The 19,471-nt window shown below is 39.9% G+C and overlaps 2 protein-coding genes across 4 annotated transcripts; one reads left to right on the top strand and one right to left on the bottom strand.

Moving 5' to 3' along the window:
* Positions 1-7,364: 7,364 nt before the first annotated feature.
* dynlt1b (dynein light chain Tctex-type 1b) lies at positions 7,365-9,676 on the top strand. The gene is made up of 5 exons (XM_015947214.3): positions 7,365-7,461; positions 7,604-7,645; positions 7,899-8,022; positions 9,214-9,291; positions 9,388-9,676. Exons 1-5 carry the CDS (start codon positions 7,447-7,449, stop codon positions 9,456-9,458), a joined length of 330 nt encoding a protein of 109 aa, XP_015802700.3. The 5' UTR covers positions 7,365-7,446; the 3' UTR covers positions 9,459-9,676.
* Positions 9,677-10,106: 430 nt separating this feature from the next.
* tmem181 (transmembrane protein 181) lies at positions 10,107-19,383 on the bottom strand. Of its 3 annotated transcripts, none has more exons than XM_015947211.3 (17): positions 19,117-19,383; positions 17,299-17,402; positions 17,091-17,155; positions 14,372-14,462; positions 14,147-14,265; positions 13,842-13,958; positions 13,679-13,759; positions 13,486-13,585; positions 13,046-13,176; positions 12,884-12,975; positions 11,747-11,804; positions 11,549-11,651; positions 11,414-11,465; positions 11,243-11,325; positions 11,061-11,150; positions 10,909-10,975; positions 10,107-10,819 (listed from the first exon to the last, which is right to left on the bottom strand). In XM_015947211.3, exons 1-17 carry the CDS (start codon positions 19,248-19,250, stop codon positions 10,735-10,737), a joined length of 1,572 nt encoding a protein of 523 aa, XP_015802697.1. In that variant the 5' UTR covers positions 19,251-19,383; the 3' UTR covers positions 10,107-10,734. The 3 variants fall into 3 exon arrangements, with proteins under 3 accessions (XP_015802697.1, XP_015802698.1, XP_015802699.1); XM_015947212.3 differs by having other exon boundaries at positions 13,854-13,958; XM_015947213.3 differs by lacking the exon at positions 19,117-19,383 and adding an exon at positions 17,639-17,779.
* Positions 19,384-19,471: the final 88 nt, after the last annotated feature.

The following is a 19,471-nucleotide window of genomic DNA, read 5'->3' as shown; positions in this document are numbered from 1 at the left end:
TCCTGAAGGAGTGGATCTCAAGGTCTGAGGAAAGGGAGAAACAAGATGTTTTTCTCATCAGAAGAGTGACAGAAGAAGAGGTGGAAGAACAATACCTCCCTCTACAGGTGACTTCTGGGCTTGACCTGAGCCATCTGTCCCCTGAGCAGCGGTCACAGGTGAGGGCCATCTGTAATGCCAATATTTTTCAAGATAATCCTGGGTGTACAGACTATATCAAACATGAAATTCTTTTGAAAGAAGATGCAGTGGTAAAGCGAAGGAGCTACAGGATTCCTGAGCACCTCTTGGGGCCTTTAAAGGAGGAAATTGAGTTGATGCTTTCTCTGGGAATTATTGAGAACTCCCAGAGTGAATGGTGCATTCCTGTTGTCCTGGTACCGAAAAAAGATGGCACCTTGAGGTTCTGTATAGTCTTCCGATACCTGAACTCTGTTTCTAAATTTGATTCTTACCCAACTCCTCGTATTGATGACCTAATTGGTTGTCTGGGCAGAGCAAAATATCTTACCACCATTGATCTCTCCAAGGGTTATTGGCAGGTTCCTCTTGCCACTAGATCCCGTGAGCTGACTGCCTTCAGAACACCCTGGGGCCTTTACCAGTTTACAGTCATGCCGTTTGGGCTGCATGGAGCACCTGCAACGTTCCAGAGACTTATGGACAAGGTATTGGGAGGAAAATCTCACTTTGCATCTGCCTACTTGGATGATATTGTAATCTACAGTAACAGCTGGGAGGAACATCTTGAACATCTCACAGTTGTGTTTGAGTGTCTTCACACTGCAGGTCTGACTGTGAATGCAGCTAAATGCATGCTGGCGAAGAAGGAAGTACAATACCTGGGACACATTATTGGCAATGGAGTTATTAAGCCTCAGATTGAAAAGGTTCAAGCCATTCAGTCATGCCCTTTGCCACAAACCAGAAAGCAACTGAGATCATCTCTGGGCATGTCGGGTTGGTACCATAAATTCATCCCTAATTTCTCTGCCAGAGCTGCTCTGCTTACAGATCTGACTAGCCTCAAAGGATCTAACCAGCTAGAGTGGTCAGACGAAGCGAAGATGGCATTTGAGGACATCCAACATGCATTAAGTGGACCTCCAGTGTTACATTGTCCAGACTTCGAACAACTATTTGTTTTGCAGACGGACGCATCCGATCGTGGCCTAGGGGCTGTGTTGCTTCAAGGGCCTCCAGACAGACGACATCCGATTGCTTTCATAAGCAGGAAGCTTTTCCCAAGGGAAACCTGCTACTCAACAGTAGAAAAGGAGTGCCTGGCTGTTAAGTGGGCTTTGGATTCATTCAAATACTACCTGTTGGGGAGAAGATTCATCCTAGAAATGGACCACAAGGCTCTAAAGTGGCTTGAGAGGATGAAGCACTCGAACAGCAGAATAACTCGCTGGTACCTGGCGATGGACCCCTTCCAGTTTGAGATTCATCATATACCTGGGAAGCAAAACTCCACTGCTGACTACCTGTCCCGCTGGCCCATGGAGTTTCCAGAGGAGGGGGAGTGTGTGGAGGTTCCTCCAGCCATTTCTCAGTGTTAGTATTAATATATTTTTCCACACGCTGGTTTATTATTTCATTTTGTTGCAATATTGTAAGATGTTTACTAATGGGTGCACACATTTAGTAATTTCTTACACATAGTTTTTTTTTATCATTAACTATTTTCATTTGTATTCTGAGATTGGATGAACTGGCAGAGAGAGGGGACACGCTCAGTGTAACTCCATGCAGGAAGTGGAACATTCCATCTGGCTCCTGGAAGCAGGGAGCTTGATAATGAAGAAACCAGAAACCAGACGTTCTGAAGCTCTATTGAGTTTACCAGATTTTGTTAGGATGTATTGGTTAAACTTTTTTTTTGTGGTAGTTATACTTTGTTGACTTAGTTTCCTAGGTTTATTTACTGTTTGTCTTAGTGTTTCCCCTGTCTCTCCCCTCCTCGTTGTCTGTAGGCTAGCCTGTGTGTATAAATTCCCCTGTGTGTCTCAGTTTTAGAGAGTCTTGCTTGTTACTTTTAGGTAAGGATATTTTTGTGGCCATTTTTTCCTTTGGGCCTGTTTTTGTTTTTTGTTTAATTCTTTATAAAATAAATGGAGAAGATATTCTTTTTAAACCATTGTCCTGGAGTTTTACTGCTCGGTCCCTGACATTTTCTTATAAAGATATTTTATTATCTCTTACCTTATCCCTGAGTGATTCTTCATGTGGGTTAAGAAATTACCACCCATCATGACAGAGCTTCACAAAAACAAAATGCAAAAATATAAAAAATCATTTAGATAATGGTTAAAATATATTTAAAATGAGCAAAATAGACATTTGTGATTAAAAAAATGTTAAGAGTGAATAGGGAAATCAGTGGTTCCTGAGGAAGGTGGAATAGGTGGGGAGAGCAGAATAAAGAGAGAGTGGTGAAGAAGGTCATACAAAAGGCAGCCTGAACAAGTGAGTCTTCAGCTGCTTTTTAAAGGAGACCACTGAGTCCACTGATCTCAGGCTCAGGGGGAGAGAGTTCCAGAGTCTGGGGGCCACAGCAGCAAATGACCTGTCACCTTTGACCTTTAGCCTGGTGCAGCACAACCAGTAGGCTTTGATCACTGGACCTCAGGGACCTGCTGGGGGTGTAGGGACTAAGATCACCAATGTAAGATGGTGCTTGTCCATGTAAGGCCCTATAGACCAGAACCAGGATCTTGAAATGAACCCTGAAGTTGACTACATATACATACATATACATGTACATATGCATACATCTACATGCATACATATATACATATGCATACACACACACATTAATACACATATGCATATGTAGTGACATGAATGGCCTGTTTCAGAATGATGGCTTTGTTTGGGTTCACACCTTCACTTTGTTTATACTCATTTTATTTTCTACGTTTATCACTGCTATTTTTCTGGTGTTTTTATTGGTTAGAGGTATTTGCCCTGATCTTTATCATGTTGTACAGCGCTTTGTGATTTATATCTGTGAAAGGTACTATATAAATACACCTTTACTTACTCATTTGTGACACATAGGTCACACTTCCCCAGCTAGGTCACACTGTACTGGCTGACCTTTTGTCCACAGAATATAAATCACCGGAGACGTACAGTCTGCTAAAACCATCTTTAATCTGACTGCCTTTTATCTGTCTGCTGTTCCTCCGCAAGATGAAGGACACTTCAAGATTTAAAATAATCATTTTTAATAAACTCTTCACAGTTTATTACAAGGTTCATAATAATCATCATAAATAATCATCATGGTTAATTATAAATGTATTTAATTACTGAAAGGACTTATTATTCTTTGGTTAATAATAATTATTATTTATGATAATCAGTAATGTTTAACAGTGTGACAAAGGTCATTTGCGCGTGTACACACCATGCAGAGGGGGCAGACCAGGGTAAAGGTAACTTGCTCTCACGGCTTTGCTCCATAACAACAAGCTTTCTATCTCTGAGAGGGCGTGTTCTGAGGTTTTAATAAAACCAAAAACTCCTCAGCTCAAGTCCAGTTCTGAACCAAACAAAAGCTCTCGGCGGCACCAGAGTCTGAGGATAAGGGTCGGCCGCCCTGAAGCCTCCACCTAAGCTGTTCTGTCACGCCAATAGAATTGCTCCAAATAAAAGCCACCTATAACCAGCTGATGCAAAACTCCTTCAGAGGTATTGATTTTGAGACACAACCATTTTCATCAGTCGTTATGACCTGGAGACATCTCAGGACCGATTTGGTCGCACCAAGGTCCGTCTACCAACCTCGTGCTAGGAGGACATCATCTCCACCTGACATCTCAGATCCAACAGAGGGTCTCCTGCCTGGGTGAGGAAGACACTTCCGACAGATGGCGTCTGTATACTGTTATCTCTAAGAAATAACTTAGTTAGCTGCAAAACAACTTTTCCACCCAGAACGCGTTTCTCTCTCTGAAAGAAATCTTCTGAGATTCATCCACACATCCAAACATCGCATTCCACTTTAGTTTCCATTCAGACACAGGTTTGCTTTTAATACCAAGTTTAACATCAAAGTCATTTCTAAATTCTCATTTCTAAATTGTCAATTTAAAATTGCCATCTTTAAATTGATAGTAATAAATTCTTAACTTTTCAAACCTGACTCTTCTTTGAAATGAAACACAGAAAGGTGTATATTTGGTTATTGAATAAGCAAAGATTCCATTAAGTTAATAAATAAACTTTTGCTATTAATTAAATTTCTTAAATTAAATATTAATCTTTGGATTAAATATAGACCAAGCCCATTGGTGTATGAACTTCTATCAATTGTATAAATATCCTGGACATTTATATATGATATGAGCTTCATATGCTAATATTGTTTGATCTTTCTCAGGATCTAACAAAGCTGATAGCAAACAGCGTTAAATCCTAGTATGTAGATTGTCTACGCTACACATATACATATATATACATATACATATATATACATACATATACATAGATGCATACACATACATATACATACATACATTAACATATATATATATACTTATAAATACATATATATGTATGTCTATATATGTATGTATATATATATATATATATATATATATATATATATATACACACACATATACATATATGCATACACATACATACATACATACATTAACATATATGCACATATACATATATACACACATATATATATACATATACACATATACATATAGTATATACACATTCACATATATACACTGCTCACAAAAATTAAAGGAACACTTTAAAGAAACACATTAGATAGATCAGATCTCAATATGAATTTGGATATCTAGACAAATAACGACAGGGCAATGTCTTAGGAACAAAAGGATGCCAAGTCTTTTAATGGAAATAAAAGTTATCAGCCTACAGAGGGCTCAATTGTGTAGACACCCTAAAATCGGAGTGAAATGAAGATCTGGCAGGCTAGTCCATTATTTCAAAAACTTAATTTCTGCAACTCAAATTGCTTTTCAGTATCTTGTGTGGCCCCCACGAGCTCGTGTGCATGCTTGACAACGTCGGGGCATGCTCCTAATGAGACAACGGCTGGTGTCTTGTGGCATTTCCTCCCAGATCTGTGTGAGGGCGTCCCTGAGCTCTTGTACAGTCTGAGGAGCAACCTGGCGCCGCCTAATGGACCGAAACATAATGTCCCACAGATGTTCTATTGGGTTTAAGTCAGGGGATCGTGAAGGCCATTCAGTAGTTTTAATTCCTTCATCCTGCAGGTACTGCCTGCATGCTCTTGCCACATGAGGCCGGGCATTGTCGTGCATTAGGAGAAAACCAGGACCTGCTGCATCAGCGTAGGGTCTGACAAAGGGTTCAAGGATTTCATCTCCATACCATTTCTAGGCAGTAGAGGTCTGTGCGTCCCTCCATGGATATTCCTCCCCAGACCATCACTGGCCCACCACCAAACCTGTCATGTTGAACGACGTTGCAGGCAGCATAACATTCTCCTCGTCTTCTCCAGACTCTTTCACGTCTATCACAGGTGCTCAGGGTTAACCTGCACTCCCCTGTAAAAAGTACAGGGCGCCAGTGGCAGACTTGCCAATTCTGGTGTTCTTGAGCAAATGCCAGTCGAGCTCTACGGTGCTGGGCAGTGAGCAGAGAGCCCACTACAGGACATCGGGCCCTCAGGCCATCTTCATGAAGTCTCTTCCTGATTGTTTGGATAGAGACATTCACACCAGTGGCCCTCTGGAGGTCATTCTGTAGGGCACCAGCAGTGCTCAGCCTGTTCTGCCTTGCACAAAGGAGCAGGTATCGGTCCTGCTGACGGGTTGTGGACCTTCTACGGCCCTGTCCAACTCTCCGAGAATAACCGCCAGTCTCCTGAAATCTCCTCCATGTTCTGGAGATTGTGCCGGGAGACACATTAAACCTTCTTGCTGCAGCACGTGTGGATGTGCCATCCTGGAGAAGTTGGACAACCTGTGCAACTTCTGTAGGGTTAACGAATCACCTCATACTGCCAGTAGAGAGCCAAAACTAGCATGAGTGGAAAACCAGCCAAAAAAGAACAAGAGGGAGAAACTTGAGTCCTGTTTTGAGGGTTTTGTAATTGTTGCCACTTTAGTGCACCTGTCATTGAGTCCATGAGCACCAATACAGCTGAAAGTGATTAACAATACCCTCAGCTGCTTAATCAACCAGGAAATTATCAGACAGGTTTAATTGATTTGATGCCAGGCCCAATGAAAAAAGTGTTCCTTTAATTCTTGTGAGCAGTGTATATACACATATACATACATATATATATATATTAGGGCTGGGCGATATATCGATATTTTTAAAATATCATTATAATTATTAAACAAGACATAAGATGACTTTATATCTTTATATCGATATAACTGGTCAAACCGCTATGCTAGCGATTAGCTGCTATGCTAGAGTCATGTTGCTCCGTCTCTAAGCAGCTATTACGTGTATTCTGCATAAAATTCCTTAAGATCTGGCTGTAAACATATAACCCTACAACGAGGGAAGACGATTTCCTCTTATATTAAAAAGCCTGTCAGAGGCGAAAAAGGCGGGACCTTCCTTGGAATTCCCACGATTCCAAATGACGTCCCCTGGCATCTTCTTCTTTGTTCTATGGCGGTTAATAAGCGACTTCTGCATTACCGCCACCAACTGGAGAAGAATGTGAACTGTAACCCGCCCACACACTTTCCGATGGATGGATATAATAATAATAATAATAATGATGATAATAATAATAATAATAATAATAATAATAATAATAATAATAATAATAATAATAATAATAATTTATTTTCTCATTTTCCTATGGGCTACTTGGTTTTGAATGTTAAAAGAAACACTGCGTTTTCATCTTCAGCAGCTACATATGGATGAAAGTTACTATTGTTATTATCTTATTTCATCTCTGTGTAGTGTTGCCTCTAAAAGAGAAAAAGAAACACATTAGAAGCTTTTATTTTGAAGCCTAATTTGCAGTGTCCGACTGTTTTGATTTCCGGAAAAGTTGTATTCATATGAAATAAATGTTTAGTAATAGACAAATAGTTGTATAGGATTACATTTTGAAAATAAATCAATAAATAAATAAGACGAATGCTGTTGAATGGCTAGTTCAGACAAACAATGTCACAATTTAATTGTGTTTCAGTATCCCTTTTAGCTTCTCATACTGGATTTTATTCACAGTAAAGATTTTTTTTATTAATATAGCTAAAATTACAGTTAATGAACATATTTTGTCTCATTATCTGAGACAAATGTCTATGCTTCAGGAAGCTGGTGAAGTGACAATAAATTAGTCACTAAAGAAACTTATTCTGAAGGAAAATTACAGGAAGTGAAATTTCGCCGCCCACCTTGGTTGCCTTGACGCCGTCGACATTAATATACACGCCTAAAATTGTGACAATGGCCGAAGTATATGTAGGTTTTGTGCTTCAAATTTGTGATTAAATACATACTTTGCTTTGTTTAAACAAATGTAGTTGTGTTTCAATTGCCTAGTTTATCTTAGCATTTGTTGAGCTTCTTGCTAGCTTATACTCTGTTTTGTTGTTTTCCGTAGCCAATCCCCCTCGACGGAGCATTGGCGAGAATCGCAGTAGACGTAAGAACATAAAAACTGTTCATGCTGCTACAAATAATGTATTATTAATAATGTTTTAGTCTGTTTTGGTAAATTTAAGTTTGTCATTGTTTGGTTGCTAAGGACTCAAACGGTTGCTAAGCTCCCCACAGATCACAACATGCTCCATAGGTTAAACATTGGACGCTGCTTTGGATAAAGGCGTCTGTCAAACAAATAAACATACATGTATCTAAATTTGTCTTTTAAGTTATACTTTGTATTCTTCTTGTAGTGTTTTAAAACAACCATAGGAGAAAGTAGCTACCAGCACAGCAGAGTGAACCAGTGGACAACCATAGTGATTGAGCAGTGCCTCGGCCAACTCAGCAGTCTCAGACAACCTTTTAAATACATAGGTATGTGCTGCTGACAGCAATATTTATTATGGTTTTGCTCATTTATTTCACACTTCAAAGTTTCTCATCAGCAAATAACTTTCAGTGTCAATGATTAGAGGATTAGGGGCACTGAAAAGAAAATTCTTAATCTCAAAAATCTGATTTTAGACTTCTGAGATTAAAGTCAGAATCCTTTTTCTTTCTAGTGGCTCTAACCCTCTTGAGTAAACACAAAATGCATTTTTTTAATTATGGTTTCTTTTTATTAAGATAAAAGCTATTCAATCTAATCTGGGTCTTCCAAAATAAAATAATATCTTTAGCTATTTAATTTGAAATCAAGTGACAGACTGGGCACAAGGATTGATTATGAGGGCAATGCCAAAACAGATGGACGAATGTTTCGAGGTAATCAAAACAAAAGCATCAATATTTATTTAAAACTCTGCTGGATACATATTTTAGCAGGATAAATGAATAGCTAACCTTTGTGTTAACTCGAGTGAATCTCAAATACCGATTGGCAGAATTGTTTTACTGCAGCCACATTGGAGGGTTTTCCAGCTTGAGCTAATCAATCAAATATGGACTTTCGTTAAGTCGATCCAAATCATTCACGTTTCTTTTCAGCCATTCATAGGTGGACTTGCTGGTGTCCTGCTTCAAGGTGCACTTGAGTTAATGGTGACTGACTGGTGGTGGGATTTTCTCCTTGATGAATTTCTGGTAGAGAGCAGCAAGTCATTTAGATCCTGACAAAGAAAAGCTGCCCAGAGCTACCACAGCACCCCACTTTCATGGCTGACTGTCGGTGTGATCTTTTCCTGATGTAAACTGTAAGTTTTACAGCAGACAGAGCAGGACGCACACCTTTAGGACAGTTCCACGTTTGTCTCATCGTCACTCTGCAGAAAATGCAGTCAGGTTTTGGGGATCAAAATGTTTGTGGCAAACGTGAGATGAGCTTTTGCATTCTGTCTGCTCAGCAGAGAGTTTTGACTTGGAACCGTTTCTTATTATTGTTTCATCTTCAGTTCTGACCCCCTAACCAAGTGAAATCATCTGTAATGACATTTTGTGTCTACTCTTTGGTGATGAAATTTGTTTGCTAGTTTGAAACGATTCAGCAAACATAAGAAATCCACAGAGGTGGCAGATAGCTTTTCATTGCCCTGTTTTCTTGTATTCTTAACTTTCCTCCACCTTTAGCTTCTTGTGTCATCATGGAGAAGACTGGGGCAGGACTGCAAGCAGCCAACTCGTGCTTCTGGGACAACTCCACTGATGGTAGACCCTCCCCTTTCCTAATCATGCAAATTTAGCTGTTTATTGGTGTTCTTTGTGTTTTTAACGATGTAAACCAAAGTGACTTCCCGCCAACAGAAACCTGTACAGTACACTGGGAGAACAGCTCCATGCACTGCATCCTCACTGTTTGCTCTATGGCCATCTGAACCCGCATCATCCGGAGTTAGAAACATACCGTATGAATAAATATATACATTTATACTTAATTAGAATGTTTACATTGTGAAGTGCCTTGACAAGACTGTTGTCATGACTTGGCACTATATAAATGAACCCGGTTGGTCTGTTATCCTTTGGCACATCTAGTCTACAGTTTGACATGTTCTCTGTTAAGTGCGACTGATTAAAATACTTTGGTACTGTATCTATTTTGCTTTATTTACACATCACACGACAGTCACATGTTCATCCTTTAGCTTGGGGAGAAACATTTCAAAACCATTTAAATACCTTAAACATGAACTACTGAACAAACATGTTCACATTTACAAACTGGAGCCCATTTAAGAAGCAGGACAAGGAAAGATAAGGCACCATCTTGATGAAAACATATTTGTGTAAAACAAAAATACATTTGTTTTGGCTGTGTTTGTCCTTCAGCTCCAGACTAACAGAAGAATTAAAGCAAGCAGAACACGGGCGATATTGTTAAAGTTAAATCTGTTCAACAAAGGCAAGATTAATTTGGCCAACGATACAAGTTCTGTATATGCTGGGATAGGAAATAATTATGTAGTGAGTTGGTATTCCCAATCTCGTTGAGTTTAAGAAAAAATACAAACAAATCATGAAAATCCAGCCATCCATATGATTTAATACATCACTTTATGGAAAAATAAATAAAACTTGTAGAAGTGCAAATGTACAGCTGCTTTTCAGAAATGGTAGAATTAGTGATACCTACAGTAGTTAAGGCTCTTTTTGTATTTTTATGGGACAGAGATTTTATAAATGAGCAACTTATGCTTCCTTCAGCGGTTAACTGACCCTCAGACTGTCGGAGAGCAGAAGGGAATGAAAGAAAGAGCAAGAAACATAAAGACAGCAGTGGCTCAACACAAATCATTAAAATAAACAACAATCCCACACAAGTCCACATCTCTTAGCACAACCCTTCCTGATATGTGAATATTTTGAACGATCAGGTTGTGAAGTTAGCGCTGGTGATGAGGAGAAATGCGTTTACAATATTGGTTAAAAATGTTATTCTTTCACATCGGTGTCACCTTTCTGAGTGGTCACCTCATCTTTCAAAAGTACAATACAATCAGCAAAGAAGAGATTTACCTTTTAAAAATATATCTATGTACACTTACAGTATCTATCCTTTCTTGGTTATAGTTGCACACGTTAATCTGCTGCAATGAATTTGCATCATATCCAACAGGCAGAAGCAGGAAGGTTGGTTTTCTGTGGGGTACATCAGTCGCTGTCGCTCTCATCCCGGTATTTGGCAGTTACTTTGTTGGCACGGCCGTTTTGTAAAGGCGTGTCTTCATAATCACTCCTGTAGACACACACACACATGGATGGGTTTGGCTCTGGCGCGTTTAAAAGGATCAGAAACCCAGAAAAACGAACAAGCAAGATCTTTACCCATAAATGACTTCATCGTCTGAGTCGTTCAACATGGAGAAAGCTGGATTATCCTTCAGCTGGGAGTCTGGAAAAGTTGGATTATTGTCTCCATACATGGTAGTAAAACACAAAAGCATTTGGATTAAAGAAAGAGCTGAAGTATTACCTACCATAAAGGGCGTTTTTTGAGGGAGAGTACACAAATGCTAATGTGTACAAATAGAAGTTGAGCAGGCCGTAGAAGGATAAAAATTCAGCTGGTATCTTTCAATTAAGGATAAATCAATGAAGTTTTCTGAGCTACAATATTTAAACTTAAACTAATCACAATGAAACTCTGCTGAAAAGATATAGTTTTGATAATGAGTTGACAATTCAGCCACAAAGTTATCCTGGAGAGCCTTGGCACCAAACCTCAGGTACAGAATGACCACGCTGGGGGGAAAGAGAGTGGTTAGAACAACAGCATAGAGTCAAAGCATCTATCAAAATAAATAAAAGGCTTTACTGCCTTCGAATGTACCTTATAACGAGGACTACAAACGTCAGAGCTGTCAAAAACTTAAGCCGGAGGTCTGGAGGTGAAAGAAGCACCAGCTGCTCATTAGGATCACGATCAAAGCTGAGGATGAATCAGAGAAGAGGGACGCTGGAATACCTGAGTAAGGCATGTTCTTCAGTTCAGAGCAGGCTCGAACAATCAGGAATGTCAGGTACAGGATGTAGAGGACGACAACAATCAGGAAGAAGACCTTCATACCCTAAAGAAAGATAATATTATATTATCTAAACGCTAAAAAGAACTTAAATCACAAAAGAAACTTCATTCAAAGTCTTGAAAAGGAAATTGTTTTACCTGAAAGTTCACAATATCCACTTTATACAGATAAGTAGGATCCTGGAGCTCATTAACCCTGAAATATCAGTAAAGCAGAGTCAGCGCTGTTGTTTAACCCGGGCTTTCCACCGCATGCGTAAGCCACACGTAACATTACAGAAGCTAGTAGAAGCTAACGTTAGCATTAGCAACTCCACAACACGACAGAACTCCTTCAGGTGTGTGATATTTGTGGGGATTAAATATGAATGTAGCAAAGTAAACAGAGACAATGGTAGAGTCGCATTGCTGTTAACCAATCAGAGGCAAGACGTGCGATTATCAGGAAATAGAACTCCAGATCCTGGCGTCTTCGGCTCAACTCTTCTCTGGCTCACTTCTTGTTCCTGAACCAGGAGTGCCAGAGGGACAGCAGTAGCTTAGGATGTAGAGCGGGTTGTCCAGTAATCGGAAGGTTGTAGGTTTGATCTTGGCTCTGACCAGAGGATGCTGCCGTTGTGTCCTTGGGCAAGAAACATAACCCACCTTGCCTGCTGGTGGTGGTCAGAGGGACTGGTGGTGCCAGTGCTCAGCAGGTCTCACCTCTGTCAGTGCGCCCCAGGGCAGCTGTGGCTACACTGTAGCTCATCCCGACCAGAGTGTGAATGGGTGAATAACTAATTGTGTTGTGAGGCGCCTTGGTGGGTTGTAGAACACTAAGAAGGCGCTACATCAAATACAGGCCACTGACCATTAACCAGAGCCTTTTCCCCACACAGATCAACTCACAAGGCATTCATTAATACCAGAGACCACTGCATATGTGTTGAAAAAAACTAGTGAACTTGGTCTTTAAGCAACCGGAAATCTGCAAGTCTTATTTTGAAAGGTGCCAGATGCCCTACACTGCTCCTGTGTTTGACTTCCTGTCTGACCCAATTTGACCTGCGAAACTTGACGCAAGTATAGCATGTAAAGTGATGCAATACTACGCTTCTGGGATGCATCCAAGATGCACCGCTCCACCCCACACCCCGTGGAAACATACTTGTCGACAGTAACAGCAGCTGCTGCTGCTTAGTATGCTTCAGAGACATTACACGGCGATTACACATCTGATGGAAAGCTGGGGTAACAGTATGAATAAAGCTGGTTGGACTTGGAGGTCACACTTACGTTTGCCAGATACCAAGTGTAACTGCTGAGAGCCACAGAAGACCTACAATGATCAGCTTGGGCAAGTAGAATGTGAGGAATTTCCTCTCACCCTGCAAAAAGATGAAATGTTAAAGATTCAGCAACAATTTCAAAATGAAGGGACTGACTGACTATACCCACCTGAGCTCTGATGCCATGGTAAACACAGAGCCAGAAGAGTAGGAGAGCACACAGGAAGAGAGCCTGAAAGAAGGCATCCAACGTCCCCGGAAACCAGCTGTTCACCAGGAATGACAGCGGGAAGAACGGATCTGGAGAAGAACAGCAATTATTTTGGAGTTGTGATTTGATTATCCTGAGTTATCTCTCTGTAGTTGTACTGCTAAATGTTGATTTTTGTTGCCGTGTCTGTGACCAGTCATCGTTCTGGGCTGCTTTATAAAGTTTATCAAGTAGGCTTGGTGAAGCCAGATTAGAAAAGGTAAGCAAAGGTATTTAAAATCTGCTTTGTAACACAGCTTCCTGGAGGAATGGAGCAAATATTTACTGACCGCTGCAACACTCACTCCTGATGAGAACGTTTAGAAGTAATTTGACTTTAGGAGATGAGAAGCACGCACCGTTGTAAAGCAGCAACAAAGGGAGCAGAATGGACATCCATTTCTGTTCGATGCCCCAATCCCTCATTGAGAATTTTCTCAAGGAGTGAGCAAACATGCACTAGAACAAACATAAGAGAACATGATTCTGGTCAAACAAATTTCAGAGGGAGTGTCGAGTTTTTCAGGCCTTTGAGGTAAACTGAGCGCCTACCGTGACCATGAAGGTTAACACCACAAAGACGAAGCGGAACCATATCTCAACTTGTGAGAAGGTGGGGTTGTACGTTTTCCACTGAGAAAAACAAATCCCAAAAGAAAAAACAGTCATTTTGAACAAACAATCACAAACCGTACATGCAGGTGTTTTTACTGACCATAAAATTGACCTTGATTTCATACGTGATGTTTTCAAGGCCTTTGAAGCTGATGGAAACCTTGTATCGAGTGTAGTTCAGGTAACCCAAATGCAGCACAATGATCTCATCACATTTCTGTATGATGAAGAAAAATAATAAGGATGCAACAATCTGCTCTGAGGGAATCAATCCCTCTAATCACCTCCGTAATAAAACTTCACCTTTGGTCACAACATTTTGTAACACACACCTTAGCAGAAGTGAACATTGCCTGATCAGCTGGCTGTCAGAAAATGATGGTCAGGATGTTGACGGGTACTTACATCACCACAGTGCAGAGTCCGTGATTTCTGCTGCACCGTCTTGATGTGCATCACACTAGCATCCTGCATCACTCCCTTCAGCTCGACGTTGATCTCAAACGGCTGCTTGAAGTCTCCCACTGGCACAAACAGCAGCCATTTTATTGGACATAAAGAAAATGAAGTGGTGGTTTGAAGAGTGTGCCAACAAACCAACTTAAACAGTTAATCGCTGTGCGGGCTTACTGTTGCTGTTTTCAACCTGCATCACACAGGTGAGCCACAGCTGCTGGTTGTAGGTGGTGAGAGGAGGAGAATCTAGTTGAAAGAGTCCAGCCTAAAATCACACAATGAATTACACAACCGTTAGACTTTATCAAGGTTAATCACAGGGAAAAAAAATTCTTAGCTTTATCTGTTGCTGTATATTAATATTGTAACGTGAGGAAATATGGGTTTTCTATCACAAAGGTGGTGTTGGACTCAGCTGTGTCAAAGCTGGGTCGCTGAGAACTTTCACCCACAGATTAAGACCTGAACGCCAGCGAGTCTGGGAGGAAACCATAACATCTGCCACCTGCAGTCTACCAGAAGATGTGTTTACATGAGTTGTACCCAGACCAAGTCAAAACATAAAGTTTAAACTTCTTTTTCTTGATTTTAATGTTAAAATAACCATTATCATTTTGCTCATTATAAATGTGTTTAATCAAATGAATGACTATTTAGCTTTGGGGTAATTATAATGGTTTAATGAATCCATTCTTAAATAATGTTGAGAATGTTTGTTACTGACCTTCACACACACTCAAGCACAAACATTCACACACATCCACACACACCTGCTCACAGTAAACTCCAGACACATTTGATGACGCACGTTTGCTTTGAGAAGAGAAAGGTTTTTGGTAAGTTTTCAGTCTTATGATGCAGTTCGTGTTGGACAACGAGAGAGAACAGACCTGAAAACCAAAGGGGGGGCAGAGCCTGTTGGCTCGTTCTTCCCCCCTTTCACGCTGTTTCTGCCACGCCAGGCAGAATAGCTGAATCGCAACTTCTAACGCAGACTCATTACCGAGTCTTTTGATTTCTGAGTGAATTAACTTAAGAAAGCGCGTCGACAAAACGCTTTACCATCAACGTGTACCGAGGACAACTCTGGACCGGGTCGCAGCGCATCTTTGTCTTTTCTGCCAGCCAAGGTGCCCTGGATGAAACATCCTAAGGTGACGCCCCGGATCCGAAAGAGGGTCCAAAAGAATTCGGTGAGACAGAACACGGTGTTTAGCGTTTTGATGCATCTTTTCCAACTAAGAGCCTAAGTTTATTCAAACCATCACTTTTCACTCAGACACCTGGTTCTTCCTGAAGCAAAATCAGATGCACTCACGCACCCATCCCAGCTCATATCACTCTCACCATCACAACATTCTCAATCTTCATAAATTCATCAGAAGGTCTATTTGAGCCAGAACAGCATATCAACTGTTAAAGAGATTGTCCCACAAAGTTACTAATGTTGATTGTATTTCCTGTTTGTCAATTTCAAAATCATTAGTTTAATTTGAAGAATTAAAACTTTTAAACGTCAAACTGGTTTCCTCATTGAACTGAAACACAGACACTCAGATATTATCGGCAGTTTATGGATGAAAACAACCTTTGAGTCTTCTGAACAATATAAAATTTGGTTATTGATTTATTAAAATTAATATTCCGAATTAATACGTAGCATGGTTCCTCTTTCATAAAAGAGCATAAATCCATAACGCTACAATATTGTGCTACTTATTTAACTCATTCACTGCCAGCCGTTTCCTGATCGCTAACGGCCTTCGCTGCCAGCGTTTCTCACTGTTTTTACCAGGGATGTGTATTGTTGAAATTCTGGCGATACGATACATATCACGATACAGGGGAGATGATACGATGTATCACGATATATTGCAATACATTCAGTCAGACGTTACAAGCAATTTTTTTTTTACTGAATTTATTGTAAGAATGTTCAATAAACTGTCCAAACTGATACGTAACATGTTTAACATGAGGTGTCTGACCCATGAAGGAGGGATTTACATTTTAAATGGTGGAAACAAAACCCGTTGCACACTGCTGCCAACTAGCGGGTGGCGATTGAATTGCACAAAACGAAAAGTAAATACACAAATGTTTGCATGTAAATTCTTTTACGGCTTTTGAATATCGATGTAATAATCGCAGGGAAAAAAATCACGATATATTGCCATATCGATATTTTCTTACATCCCTAGTTTTTAGTTTTTTTAAGTCACAGAACGTTGCGTGCTAGGATGATGTCGACGCCAAAACAAAGCGGAGACTCACCTCTTACATCAGGAAGAATCCGCATGTTTTCAGCGTTATCCGTTCTTTCATAATCCGTTGTCGAATTGTGATCGGCAGACGCTTTTCCGGTTCGCGCCTCACTTTTTTTTACAGGAACGGCCCAAAACGATCTCCTAACACATGGATGTTCTGCTTCCTGATCACGTGACGTGTGATGTATGCGGATGAAGATCGGCTTCAGGGCTGAGATGTTTGTTCTCTCAGCGCGGGGGCTCGTTCCCATTTTCAAACAGTAAAAAAATGCAAATGACGACTTTAGCCGTCATTGGCAGTGAACGGTTGGACCTAAAATGACGACTTTAGTCGTCAATGGCAGTGAATGAGTTAATAGTTTCACAACTGACAAAAAGATAAAACATGCCCATCTGCCGAACACAACATTCCATGTTATAAAAACTACTCCTTTAAAAAACTCCAGTAAGAATACAAAACAGAATTGCACCACTCAAAAGAAATAAAGTAAATGTAAACTCTAAATAAAGAAAACATTCCACTGTTTAAAATAGATTCAACATCAAGACACAAAATATGGCAACACTTTATTATATCTATATTTTCCTACATCTCTAAGGGCCTCACACGGACATGTTCGTCTTACCTTTACAGAAACATTTTTTCCTACTGACTGATCACCATTATTCTGCTCAGCAATAGTCCTCGGACCTACACACGTGAAAAAATTTACATCAATACATTTTTCTCAGGCTAATGACCCAGAGAACAACAACAGACTCTAACAGGATACATGTTACCCACACAGACTAAGGAACAAAATAACGCTTTGATAACTGATGGTTGACTTTTACCTGCAATCCCAATGAAGACTGTGAGGCCAAAGCAGATCAGGAACACCAAAAAAACCAGGACAAAATGTCTTTTAGACAAAGTGTAGAGGCGCATGGGGGCCAGTCTGTCACAGGAAGAGACTCGTTAGGACCAACACAAACGGAAAATTATCTGTTATTAGTTTAGAGTTTGTTGCAAAGTGGTGAAAGCGGACATGTCAACAATGCTAACACCGTGGTTACTTTATGCTAGCAGATGGAAAGAGAAAGCTTCACGCTGGATTTTAACACCCGTCTTTTTAGATTGCTACGTAAGAAATACAACTCGAACGTGTCCGCTGATATAAAACATTACACTCACAGCTCCATTTCTTTCGACAGACCGTTTCTGTGGTGAGAAAATACATGAAACTTTCACCGTGAATCCACATCCGTGTGCCTACATCTGTCTGCTACAACTGGAGTTCTCAGGTAGGAGGAGCCGAGGACACCGGAAGTTTGGTAAGCCGATTTATCATATAAGAACAGAAGGACGACCATCAGAATTTACATGAAAACTTTGGACTCAAACGTTACATTTTATTTGTACTGTGCTCGAAGCACTGTTTATCAAAATGTCCTTATTAAACCCTTATTAATAAATATATATTAATAACGGATAAATATTGGATAAAAATGTGCTTGGCAGCCTTGTCTCTGTCGGTGTGCCCCAGGGCAGCTGTGGTGACATCGTAGCTCATCACCATCAGTGTGTCAATGTGTGTGTGAATGGATGAATGATACACTATAGTGCAAAGCACTTTGGAGTCCTCTGACTCTGAAAGGCGCTATACAAGTGCGGCTCAGTTATCGTTTATTGTTGCTAACATCACAGTTTTGTCTAACATTAATCTTGCTGAGAATGGGCAAAATACAGATATCAAATTTACAATTAGTAGTAATGTAATGAAACATTCATTCATTATTTAGGGGTTCGAAGGTTAATTGGTAACTTGATTGTATTTTTCTTAGCCAAAAAATAAGAATTGCAAGTATTTTGAATACACATTACACCCATTTTGCTTGTAAATGTGAAAGAGATTACCTTTTTACGGTTTTGAATAGCTTTAGCTAAGAAACTATCAAGATTATAATTACAATGTAATTTAAATTCGGACTTGTATGTTTAGTGAGGCGATTAAGTTGGTTAAGTTACAACAGTTGGTTATATGATACAACAACCTGCTAAAATCTTTGTTTCTACTCCTGCAGATTGTTTGCTTTATTTTTTGTGCGTTTAAGTTGAGATTAATTGCTTGTTTGTATATTTGTTGTTTTCATTGTAAAAGGTACTTTCCTTAACTTAGTAAAAAAAAATGTTTTAAACTTTGAAGATGACCGATATCGGAAAATGTATTACGCGACAATGCGCAGAGCGCATGCGTAGAACGATGTCAGTCAACAGCACCCACTGTTAATTTTTAGCAGTTTTTCATTTCATTGCAATTAAAGTCAGATTTCACATCATTATATAAATAATTTTTAAAGAGTCAGATTTCACATAATTATATAAATAATTTGATTAAACATACAGAATAAATAAACATCTATTCCCGCAACTCCACCACTTCTTGGTTTGACCAGGAAACAATATTTATAACTGACATCAAATATCACTGGTTATATAGATTATTTTAATTTTATAGAATTTTTTTCTTGGTTTTGTTGCATTTTACACTTGCATGTTAGTCAAAAATATAATGCAACGAAATTAATCCGTTTGTAGCTATACATGTATCATAACATAAGATATAAGAGATGTGCCTTGTTTTTGGTGATTCTCGGAGTTGGAACACCCACCTGTAAAATCGATCATCACGGTAAGGTGTGAGCTCTTCCTTGAGATCGTTGTAGGCCTCCTGTATTTTCCTACAGAAGTATTTCAGCTCGCTGTACAGAGGGTTTTCCAATCCAGACGTGTAGTCGCTGTCCATGATCACACACCGAGCCGAGCAGTCTAAAAATGGCGCTGAGGAAACGATCCGCGGCCTTCAGAGAAGCGCACAGACACCTCTCTGCATTGTCTGTGCGCTTAAATTAAAAACGCAGCCGAAGCGGTCTGTTTTTGTTGGTTCATAAAAAACACACAAAAGGTGTCTGAAAGGAAGAGGGGGTGGAAACCATGCAGCCAACACACGGGGAGGCGGGTCACGTG

This window comes from Nothobranchius furzeri, chromosome 2, assembly GCF_043380555.1.
Source record: "Nothobranchius furzeri strain GRZ-AD chromosome 2, NfurGRZ-RIMD1, whole genome shotgun sequence".
NCBI lineage: Eukaryota > Metazoa > Chordata > Actinopteri > Cyprinodontiformes > Nothobranchiidae > Nothobranchius > Nothobranchius furzeri.
The sequence above is the reverse complement of the archived record's forward strand: the minus strand, read 5'-3'. Positions and strand labels throughout refer to the sequence as shown.

Bases quoted from the DNA above. Each gene is read 5' to 3' on its own strand.
- dynlt1b (XM_015947214.3), top strand. The intron at 7,646-7,898 runs GTAAGAACATAA...TTCTTCTTGTAG, and splicing joins TGGCGAGAATCGCAGTAGAC to TGTTTTAAAACAACCATAGG. The intron at 9,292-9,387 runs GTAGACCCTCCC...TCCCGCCAACAG, and splicing joins CTGGGACAACTCCACTGATG to AAACCTGTACAGTACACTGG.
- tmem181 (XM_015947211.3), bottom strand. From the start codon at position 19,250: ATGGACAGCGACTACACGTCTGGATTGGAAAACCCTCTGTACAGCGAG. The intron at 17,403-19,116 runs GTGGGTGTTCCA...TTCCTGTGACAG, and splicing joins CGTGATGATCGATTTTACAG to ACTGGCCCCCATGCGCCTCT. The intron at 11,652-11,746 runs GTAAAACAATTT...ATCTTTCTTTAG, and splicing joins TGGATATTGTGAACTTTCAG to GGTATGAAGGTCTTCTTCCT.